Here is a 12,137-nt window from a genome sequence, read left to right as displayed (position 1 = left end):
GATGCTCTCACCTCTCCCTAGGTCCTGAAGGGCAGCAGGGTGGGTCACAGAGGTGAAGACTGATGCTCTCATCTCTCCCTAGGTCCTGCAGGGCAGCAGGGTGGGTCACAGAGGTGGAGACTGATGCTCTCACCTCTCCCTAGGTCCTGCAGGGCAGCAGGGTGGGTCACAGAGGTGAAGACTGATGCTCTCACCTCTCCCTAGGTCCTGCAGGGCAGCAGGGTGGGTCACAGAGGTGGAGACTGATGCTCTCACCTCTCCCTAGGTCCTGCAGTACAGCAGGGTGGGTCACAGAGGTGGAGACTGATGCTCTCACCTCTCCCTAGGTCCTGAAGGGCAGCAGGGTGGGTCACAGAGGTGGAGACTGATGCTCTCACCTCTCAATGTCCTGGAGGGCAGCAGGGTGGGTCACAGAGGTGGAGACTGATGCTCTCCCCTCTCAATGTCCTGGAGGGCAGCAGGGTGGGTCACAGAGGTGAAGACTGATGCTCTCACCTCTCCCTAGGTCCTGAAGGGCAGCAGGGTGGGTCACAGAGGTGGAGACTGATGCTCTCCCCTCTCAATGTCCTGCAGGGCAGCAGGGTGGGTCTAAGGGGTGGAGACTGATGCTCTCACCTCTCCCTAGGTCCTGAAGGGCAGCAGGGTGGGTCACAGAGGTGGAGACTGATGCTCTCCCCTCTCCCTAGGTCCTGCAGTACAGCAGGGTGGGTCACAGAGGTGAAGACTGATGCTCTCACCTCTCCCTAGGTCCTGAAGGGCAGCAGGGTGGGTCACAGAGATGGAGGCTGATGCTCTCACCTCTCAATGTCCTGGAGGGCAGCAGGTAGGGACACAGAGATGGAGGCTGATGCTCTCACCTCTCCCTAGGTCATGGAAACAATACTCTCAATGTCTCCAGACAAACATTAGTGCTCTCCCTTGTCCCATCAGTGGCTGCACATGTAGTCTATTTCTGATGTGTACTATCCATCCTCATATTTAATATACAAGTGAATATTATGAAGAGAAATGTGTGGTCAGTGTCTCAACTACTCAAAAGGTATATGCCTATCTCCCTTTGATCAGTTGAGTCTGGTGATAGTGTTTGAGTGGTGTCCCGGCCTGGGAGACCAAGTCAGGACCTGCTACTCCACTACAACAAACAAGCTTTGTGTACAGTGGGGGTAGGCTGCATTGTCTTTGCCATTTTATCATCTGAGTCTTCCCACTGCAATCAACGCAACTTGTCTCATGTAACTATGGTAACTGCTTATTCCAACTAGATGTAAATTGAGTAATCATTCATTGAACACCATCATACAAACTGACTTACGATCCATTGAAAAAAGTGGAGCTTAAAAGTGGAACACTTTGGTCATGACAAAATGTCAGTCCCTCATATTCTCAGCCCTTTAGACATACTGATTCTGTGGCCTTGCAGGAGACGATGGATAACAGTCTGGCATGTCAAGTAGCAGTACATCTGACATGATGTACCAGGGGACATTTGCTTAGTTAGTGATAATCATGATAATAATAAATTGAACATGCTATTTGCATATATATGATATGGCAAAAGTGTCAGTTTAGATAATAAGAAAGGTTTTCCAGTATGTGATGAATGATTTAGTGATTGATTTGATAATAAAACTTTATTTTATATGCAAATGATGTTTCTGTTTGTCAGTAATGTTTTGTTGATCCTGAAGTGTAAGCCTCATTTCCTGCTTAGATTTCTCCACATGGTTCAGGGGTAGAATAGTGAAGATATTGACATGGCATCATTCCATGGGCATATTCACCAGGAAATACCATGGTAAAGATATTACAGAAGCTGTCCCTAGCAGCAGATGTTCAATACCTCCTTAAAGATATTACTGAAGTTGCGCTACCTAGCAGCAGATATTCAATACCTCCTTAAAGATATTACTGAAGTTGCCCTACATAGCAGCAGATATTCAAAACCTCCATAAAGATATTACTGAAGTTGCCTTACATAGCAGCAGATATTCAAAACCTCCATAAAGATATTACTGAAGTTGCCCTACATAGCAGCAGATATTCAATACCTCGGTAAAGATATTACTGAAGTTGCCCTACATAGCAGCAAATATTCAATACCTCCATAAAGATATTACTGAAGTTGCCCTACATAGCAGCAGATATTCAATACCTCGGTAAAGATATTACTGAAATTGCCCTACATAGCAGCAGATATTCAATGCCTCCATAAATATATTACTGAAGTTGCCCTACATAGCAGCAGATATTCAATACCTCCATAAAGATATTACTGAAGTTGCCCTACATAGCAGCAGATATTCAATACCTCCTTAAAGATATTACTGAAGTTGCCCTACATAGCAGCAGATATTCAATACCTTGGTAAAGATATTACTAAAGTTGCCCTACATAGCAGCAGATATTCAATACCTCCTTAAAGATATTACTGAAGTTGCCCTACATAGCAGCAGATATTCAATACCTCCATAAAGATATTACTGAAGTTGCCCTACATAGCAGCAGATATTCAGTACCTCCATATAGATGTGGCTGTCACTGTTTTGTGTGGAAAAAGTATAGGTTAGAGTATGAGGACCTGGTGTCTAATCATTTCTTCAGAAGACTCCCACTAACCATTTCAGTGATTAGAAACCAGACAAGTAGGGACAGCAATTGGGGCTTTCTCAGGCCCCAGTTAATAAGGGACAAGTTATAAAGCATGCACTTTGTGACACACATTGTTTTATATATATCTGTGTGGCAGGTGATGTTGACCCCAATTAACCGCAGTCAACATCAGTCACTAATTACAATGTCTTCACCTCACTCTCAGTAAAATCCTACCTCTGTCATGGTGAGAGGTATCATCTCTAATCATTTATTCTATTTTTCTCCTACACAACTATTTGATGTTGTTTACAAGCAGATTGACTGGGACCTTACATGGCAAACTGTCCCTCTATCACACACACAGCAACCTGTCCCTCCATCACACACAGGGTAACCTGTCCCTCTATCACACACTGGGTAACCTGTCCCTCTATCACACAAAGCAAACTGTCCCTCTATCACACACAGGGTAACCTGTCCCTCTATCACACACAGGGTAACCTGTCCCTCTATCACACACTGGGCAACCTGTCCCTCTATCTCACACACAGCAACCTGTCCTTCTATCACACACAGCAAACTGTCCCTCTATCACACACGGGGCAACCTGTCCCTTTATCAAACACAGGGTAACCTGTCCCTCTATCACACAAAGCAACCTGTCCCTCTGTCACACACAGCAACCTGTCCCTCTATCACTCACAGCAACCTGTCCCTCTATCACACACGGGGCAACTTGTCCCTCTATCACACAAAGCAAACTGTCCCTCTATGACACACAGCAACCTGTCCCTCTATGACACACAGCAACCTGTCCCTCTATCACACACAGCAACCTGTCCCTCTATCACATGCAGCAACCTGTCCCTCTATCAAACACAACAACCTGTCCCTCTATCACACACTGGGTAACCTGTCCCTCTATCACACACAGCAACCTGTCCCTCTATCACATGCAGCAACCTGTCCCTCTATCAAACACAACAACCTGTCCCTCTATCACACACTGGGTAACCTGTCCCTCTATCACACACAGCAAACTGTCCCTCTATCACACACAGCAACCTGTCCCTCTATCACACAAAGCAAACTGAACTGTGCAGGTTTCAATGGGTGTCGTATGTTTGTACCAGTATCATGTTGGTGGTGTTTTTAGTTACAGATTTCATGAGTCATGTCCGACATGTTTACTCCCTAAAATACTTAAATTTGCGAGGATGGATCCAGGGAGTGGTTCAACCTGTCTCTCTGTCACACACAAAGCAAACTGTCCCTCTATCACACAGGGGGCAACCTGTCCCTCTATCACACACAGGTCAACCTGTCGCTTTATCACACACAGCAAACTGTCCCTCTGTCACACATAGCAACCTGTCCCTCTATCACTCCTAGCAACCTGTCCCTCTATCACACACAGGGCAACCTGTCCCTCTATCACACACGGGGCAACCTGTCCCTCTATCACACACGGGGCAACCTGTCCCTCTATCACACATGGGACAACCTGGCCTCTATCACACACAGCAAACTGTCCCTCTATCACACACAGGGCAACCTGTCCCTTTATCACACACAGCAACCTGTCCCTCTATCACACACGGGGTAACCTGTCCCTCTATCACACACAGGGCAACCTGTCCCTCTATCACACACACAGCAACCTGTCCCTCTATCACACACTGGGTAACCTGTCCCTCTATCACACACAGGGCAACCTGTGCCTCTATCACACACAGCAACCTGTCCCTCTATCACACACAGCAACCTGTCCCTCTATCACACACAGCAACCTGTCCCTCTATCACACACAGGGCAACCTGTCCCTCTATCACACACAGCAACCTGTCCCTCTATCACACACAGCAACCTGTGCCTCTATCACACACAGCAACCTGTGCCTCTATCACACACAGCAACCAGTCCCTCTATGACACACAGCAACCTGTTCCTCTATCACACACAGCAACCTGTCCCTCTATCACACACAGCAAACTGTCCCTCTGTCACACATAGCAACCTGTCCCTCTATCACTCCTAGCAAACTGTCCCTCTATCACACACGGGGCAACCTGTCCCTCTATCACACATGGGACAACCTGGCCTCTATCACACACAGCAAACTGTCCCTCTATCACACACAGGGCAACCTGTCCCTTTATCACACACAGCAACCTGTCCCTCTATCACACACGGGGTAACCTGTCCCTCTATCACACACAGGGCAACCTGTCCCTCTATCACACACACAGCAACCTGTCCCTCTATCACACACTGGGTAACCTGTCCCTCTATCACACACAGGGCAACCTGTGCCTCTATCACACACAGCAACCTGTCCCTCTATCACACACAGCAACCTGTCCCTCTATCACACACAGCAACCTGTCCCTCTATCACACACAGGGCAACCTGTCCCTCTATCACACACAGCAACCTGTCCCTCTATCACACACAGCAACCTGTGCCTCTATCACACACAGCAACCTGTGCCTCTATCACACACAGCAACCAGTCCCTCTATGACACACAGCAACCTGTTCCTCTATCACACACAGCAACCTGTCCCTCTATCACACACAGCAACCAGTCCCTCTATGACACACAGCAACCTGTTCCTCTATCACACACAGCAACCTGTTCCTCTATGACACACAGCAACCTGTCCCTCTATCACACACAGCAACCTGTCCCTCTATCACACACAGCAACCTGTGCCTCTGTCACACACACAGCAACCTGTTCCTCTATCACACACAGCAACCTGTTCCTCTATCACACACAGCAACCTGTGCCTCTGTCACAATCACAACAACCTGTCCCTCTATCACACACAGCAACCTGTCCCTCTATCACACACAGCAACCTGTGCCTCTATCACACACAGCAACCTGTGCCTCTATCACACACAACAACCTGTCCCTCTATCACACACAGCAACCAGTCCCTCTATGACACACAGCAACCTGTTCCTCTATCACACACAGGGCAATCTGTCTCTCTGTCACACACACAGCAACCTGTCCCTCTATCACACACAGCAACCTGTCCCTCTATGACACACAGCAACCTGTCCCTCTATGACACACAGCAACCTGTTCCTCTATGACACACAGCAACCTGTCCCTCTATGACACACAGCAACCTGTCCCTCTATGACACACAGCAACCTGTCCCTCTATGACACACAGCAACCTGTGCCTCTATCACACACAGCAACCTGTCTCTCTGTCACACACACAGCAACCTGTCCCTCTATGACACACAGCAACCTGTCCCTCTATGACACACAGCAACCTGTCCCTCTATGACACACACAGCAACCTGTCCCTCTATGACACACAGCAACCTGTCTCTCTGTCACACACAGCAACCTGTCCCTCTATGACACACAGCAACCTGTCCCTCTATGACACACACAGCAACCTGTCCCTCTATGACACACAGCAACCTGTCCCTCTATGACACACAGCAACCTGTCTCTCTGTCACACACAGCAACCTGTCCCTCTATGACACACAGCAACCTGTCCCTCTATCACACACAGCAACCTGTCCCTCTATGACACACACAGCAACCTGTCCCTCTATCACACACAGCAACCTGTCTCTCTGTCACACACAGCAACCTGTCCCTCTATGACACACAGCAACCTGTCCCTCTATGACACACAGCAACCTGTCCCTCTATGACACACACAGCAACCTGTCCCTCTATCACACACAGCAACCTGTCCCTCTATGACACACAGCAACCTGTCTCTCTGTCACACACAGCAACCTGTCCCTCTATGACACACAGCAACCTGTCCCTCTATGACACACACAGCAACCTGTCCCTCTATGACACACAGCAACCTGTTCCTCTGTGACACACAGCAACCTGTCCCTCTATGACACACACAGCAACCTGTCCCTCTATCACACACAGCAACCTGTCCCTCTATGACACACAGCAACCTGTCTCTCTGTCACACACAGCAACCTGTCCCTCTATGACACACAGCAACCTGTCCCTCTATGACACACAGCAACCTGTCCCTCTATGACACACACAGCAACCTGTCCCTCTATCACACACAGCAACCTGTCCCTCTATCACACACAGCAACCTGTCTCTCTGTCACACACAGCAACCTGTCCCTCTATGACACACAGCAACCTGTCCCTCTATGACACACACAGCAACCTGTCCCTCTATGACACACAGCAACCTGTCCCTCTATGACACACAGCAACCTGTCCCTCTATCACACACAGGGCAACCTGTCTCTCTGTCACACACACAGCAACCTGTCCCTCTATGACACACAGCAACCTGTCCCTCTATCACACACAGGGTAACCTGTGCCTCTATCACACACAGCAACCTGTCCCTCTATGACACACAGCAACCTGTCCCTCTATGACACACAGGGCAACCTGTCCCTCTATCACACACAGGGCAACCTGTCTCTCTGTCACACACACAGCAACCTGTCCCTCTATGACACACAGCAACCTGTCCCTCTATGACATGCCAGATAGTGGGCCACCATGTTGCTGCCCTCTGCAGTGAGCTAGCATATCATAGTAAAATATGTGATTTTAGTCATATTTGTCTTTACTAAGGCCCTCTTTAATGCTCTCAATTCAGCATGTCCTCAAATTGGTGCAGCTTTTAGTACAGTATTTTCCAGTATGTTAATCAGGGGCATTTAAATCTAAGGGAATGTTATTACAGCACATACAGCATCATATTGTACATAATCTGGTAATTCCACTGCATTGTAGAACATTAATGGCGATGGGCGGTTTCTTATTGTGTAGCTTCACCGCACCCCACAGTTAAAATTCCATCGTGCAACGCTTGACGTCAATGCCACGTCCCTGTGAGACTGTACAGTCCAGGGAGGAGGGACCGAGGGTGTTTCAGGTCAGTTTATGATGCTACATGTATCTTTAGAAAACATCAAAACAGGATGTTTACTGGTGTGCATGTTGTGATGCATGAACTGTGCAGGTTTCAATGGGTGTCGTATGTTTGTACCAGTATCATGTTGGTGGTGTTTTTAGTAACAGATGTCATGAGTCATGTCCCACATGTTTACTCCCTAAAATACTTAAATTTGCGAGGATGGATCCAGGGAGTGGTTCAAAATATCAAAATCCTGTCTCAGAAAATTGTACCACCTACAACACCCCTAATGGATCCACCTATTATTTGTGATGTGGTATCTGGCTTATTTTCATCATGAATCTTGGTTTTAGGTTACCCCAGTTGCTGTGCAGAGTTACAGCCCTTTGCCATGCCAGGTTCTGCTTAAGAGTGTTACAGTCCAAGGTTCACCTCGATTATGATCCTTGATCTGTCAACCAACTCACTTATTAATCTCTCAAATGTAATAAATTTCAATTCCAAATCAAATTATTTGTTCAACAGTTGCTGTATGAATAGAGGAATTTCATTATTTCGACATCGCTTTAGCAGGTTATGAATATTTGGCCATCCTTTCTTGTCAGACTTTGATGTCAAATCAGCAGATGGAACATCATTGACAAGATGGAGCTGGTGTTAGATTTACAGTTTCTCTTCCTGTCATGAATACATGATACCTTTTTATGGATAACAACTCCTTTATTGTTTGTAACAATGCTTCAGGGCTATTTCTGTCCCCTTCACCGGATGAAAGTAGCCCCAAGGTTTCTGTTTGTATCAGCAGAAGTTATTCCACACATGTACTTGGTCTTGATCGGAGCCAGGGTGGACCTCACCTGCCAACCTGCGTCAGCCTCTCTAGAATGTGTTCTGTTCACTTCAGGACTTGGTAGCCTCTGCCTCAGTATCTGTTTAATAGTGATGAAGGAGGTGATGACAGTAACCTGGTGTATAGTCCATAGTTTCAAAGGATGTGAATTCCATGAAAGATGGGGTAAATAAGACAATTAGTCGTCTTTTCACAACCAGTTTATGTGACAATAGTGTTGCTTAATCTCTGAACTGTAATTAAATATTTTTGTTGTTGTTGTTGTTGTTCAGCGTTAAGACAACTGCTACTATGAAGGTGTATAGAGTTAGCTACATCTTCCTGAGATTGACTATAAAAGTCCAGTTTCCACCCTTGCCGAGCTACGCTTGAATTCCAGAGTTACCGTACATTTTCGCTGGACTAACGAGTCCATGCATAGTCCATTCAAAATCGCAAAATGAACTAGACATCCGGTTCGTAAACAACATGGATTTCAACATGCAGATTTCCGTCGACTGAAGGATTTGCAGAGCATGTGTACCGCCAACCTGATGTCAACAGATATTTTGCAAATCTTTGCATGTTATAAATCAGGGTGACTTGGCACCACCATTTTGTTTGAAGCATTTTCAAATGATATTAGAGTTGGAATCTTTTTGGTCAGTAGAAAGGACATAGAAGGGACATAACAGGTGCCTCAACGATCTAGTCTGGACATTTTATTTAGGCCTTGGGATGTTTAGTTTCGCAGTATGCAGGCAGGTTTCCCAACACCTTTGGGCATGGACTAGTCAGAAAGATATGTATATTTTGTAAAACGGTTTTTGTCCGAGTGTATGTTGTTTCTGAATTTCTTGTATGTTCGATGAGAGATACCCACCGTCACCCTAATAACTTTCAGCATTTCCCAACTGTTATCTTTTTGGCATTACACATATCTGTCCTAGCCCTACTACCATCTGCAACTACTTGGCATGAATTGGAGGTTACTTGGCATGAATTGGAGGTTACTTGGCATGAATTGGAGGTTACTTGGCATGAATTGGAGGTTATTTGGCATTAATTGGAGGATACATGGTAGTAATTGGAGGTTACTTGGCATTCATTGGAGGTTACATGGTATTAATTGGAGGTTACATGGTAGTAATTGGAGGTTACATGGTATTAATTGGAGGTTACATGGTAGTAATTGGAGGTTACATGGTATTAATTGGAGGTTACTTGGCATTCATTAGAGGTAACATGGTAGTAATTGGAGGTTACTTGGCATTTAATGGAGGTTACATGGTAGTAATTGGAGGTTACTTGGCATTAATTGGAGGTTACTTGGCATTAATTGGAGGTTACTTGGCATTAATTGTAGGTTACTAGGCATTATGTGTTGGCTATTTGGCATTATTTTTAGGCTACTTGATATTAATTTTAGACAACTTGGCATTATATTTAGACTAGACTGTACGTCTTGTAAACTACTTGGCATTCCATCTGGGTATGGGAAAACCCCCTGCCTGGCCAGCAGGGAGCCACCCCCTCAGGTTGTCGCCAGCACTCACCCACCCAGCTGAAACATGCAGCCATGCACAAGTCTCATGACTTGGCAAGTACATGTCCACTCAGTTAATGCTGCATTAGATACAGCTCAGTCCTTTAAGCTCACACATATATTTATTATGGAACTATATCAGTCACCAATCCAGACAGAAACTGTTCTGTAAATAAACATAAATGTGAGTCAATGATAAAAAATGGGAGTTTAAGGCAAGGTAAAGTCCTCAACTTACAAAAGGAGAGGGGAAATTCAGCTGTAATTCCCACTTACTTAATATATATATATATATATTATGTGTGGCCTAGATTTGTGAGCCAGGTTGAGGACAACAAATACTTCCCCTGTGAGTCAGTGCTATAACGGGTACATCCTGGTGTGAGGAAACTGAAAGATACTCTGTCAGGACATATGGGTCAAGGTTGTCCAGTGCAAGACATGCTGTGTATGTACAAAAAGAGTCATTACTTATTTATCCCAAATTTGTATCAGTGATGACTCAGCATCTCCCTCTACTAAGGGGCACTTTTTCCTCCTTTAGCGATGGATCTACTGATCGAAATCCACCGGCAAAATGTAAAACATACCAATCTGTTATTTGTAACAACTGATAAAGTGTAAAGTATACTATCTTGACACTGCACTATAGGGAACACAGTTTCCCCTTCCCTGACTGTATACTGGTCACTAGGAAGGTATCAAGTCCAATCTCATTAAAATCAGACCCCACCACCACAGGAATTACCTTCTCCACTAAGACACCCAACACCACAGGAATTACCTTCTCCACTAAGGCACCCAACACCACAGGAATTACTTTCTCCACTAAGGCACCCAACACCACAGGAATTACCTTCTCCACTAAGGCACCCCACAACCACAGGAATTACCTTCTCCACTAAGACACCCACCTCATCCATAGGAATTACCTTCTCCATTAAGGCACCCCACAACCACAGGAATTACTTTCTCCACTAAGGCACCCAACACCACAGGAATTACCTTCTCCATTAAGACACCCCACAACCACAGGAATTTACTTCTTCACTAAGACACCCACCACATCCATAGGAATTACCTTCTCCATTAAGATACCCACCACCACAGGAAATACCTTCTCCATTAAGACACCCACCAACACCACAGGAATTACCTTATCCACTAAGGCACCCAACACCACAGGAATTACCTTCTCCATTAAGACACCCCACAACCACAGGAATTTACTTCTTCACTAAGACACCCACCACATCCATAGGAATTACCTTCTCCATTAAGACACCCACCACCACAGGAAATACCTTCTCCATTAAGACACCCACCAACACCACAGGAATTACCTTCTCCATTAAGACACCCAACACCACAGGAATTACCTTCTCCACTAAAGCACCCAACACCACAGGAATTACCTTATCCATGAAGAAAACCAACACCACAGGAATAACCTTCTCCACTAAAACACCCACCACAACCACAGGTCCTTCTCCACTAAGACACCCCACCACCACAGGAATTACCTTCTCCACTAAGGCACCCACCACTACCACAGGAATTACCTTCCCCGCTAAGGCACCCAACACCACAGGGATTACCTTCTCCACTAAGGCACCCACCACCACCACAGGGATTACCTTCTCCACTAAGGTACCCACCACGACAGGAATTAACTTCTCCCCTAAAACACCCACCACAACCACAGGAATTACCTTCTCCATTAAGACACCCAACACCACAGGAATTACCTTCTCCACTAAGGCACCCATCACAACCACAGGAATTACCTTCTCCACTAAGGCACACACCACCACAGGAATTACCTTCTCCACTAAGACACCAAACACCACAGGGATTACCTTCTCCACTAAAACACCCACCACAACCACAGGTCCTTCTCCACTAAGACACCCCACCACCACAGAAATTACCTTCTCCACTAAGGCACCCACCACCACAGGAAATACCTTCTCCATTAAGACACCCACCAACACCACAGGAATTACCTTATCCATTAAGACGACCACCACCACAGGAATTACCTTCTCCACTAAAGCACCCAACACCACAGGAATTACCTTATCCATGAAGACAACCAACACCACAGGAATTACCTTATCCACTAAGGCACCCAACACCACAGGAATTACCTTCTCCACTAAAACACCCATCACAACCACAGGAATTACTTTCTCAACTAAGGCACCCATCACCACAGGAATTATCTTCTCCATTTAGGCACCCACCACAACCCGAGGAATTACCTTCTCCACTAAG

The 12,137-nt window shown here is 46.0% G+C and overlaps 1 protein-coding gene across 1 annotated transcript; it reads left to right on the top strand.

The window, feature by feature from the left end:
* The first annotated feature begins 383 nt into the window (after nt 1–383).
* Nucleotides 384–12,098, top strand: LOC139443579 (uncharacterized). Its single transcript, XM_071224549.1, has 4 exons — nt 384–462; nt 748–823; nt 10,513–10,729; nt 11,142–12,098. Exons 1-4 carry the CDS (start codon nt 384–386, stop codon nt 12,096–12,098), a joined length of 1,329 nt encoding a protein of 442 aa, XP_071080650.1.
* The last annotated feature ends 39 nt before the right edge of the window (nt 12,099–12,137 follow it).

This window comes from Haliotis cracherodii, unplaced genomic scaffold (assembly GCF_022045235.1).
Source record: "Haliotis cracherodii isolate W230 unplaced genomic scaffold, xgHalCrac1.p SCAF_5, whole genome shotgun sequence".
In the NCBI taxonomy this organism is placed as follows: Eukaryota; Metazoa; Mollusca; class Gastropoda; order Lepetellida; family Haliotidae; genus Haliotis; species Haliotis cracherodii.
This window is presented reverse-complemented; position numbering and strand designations above follow the sequence as displayed.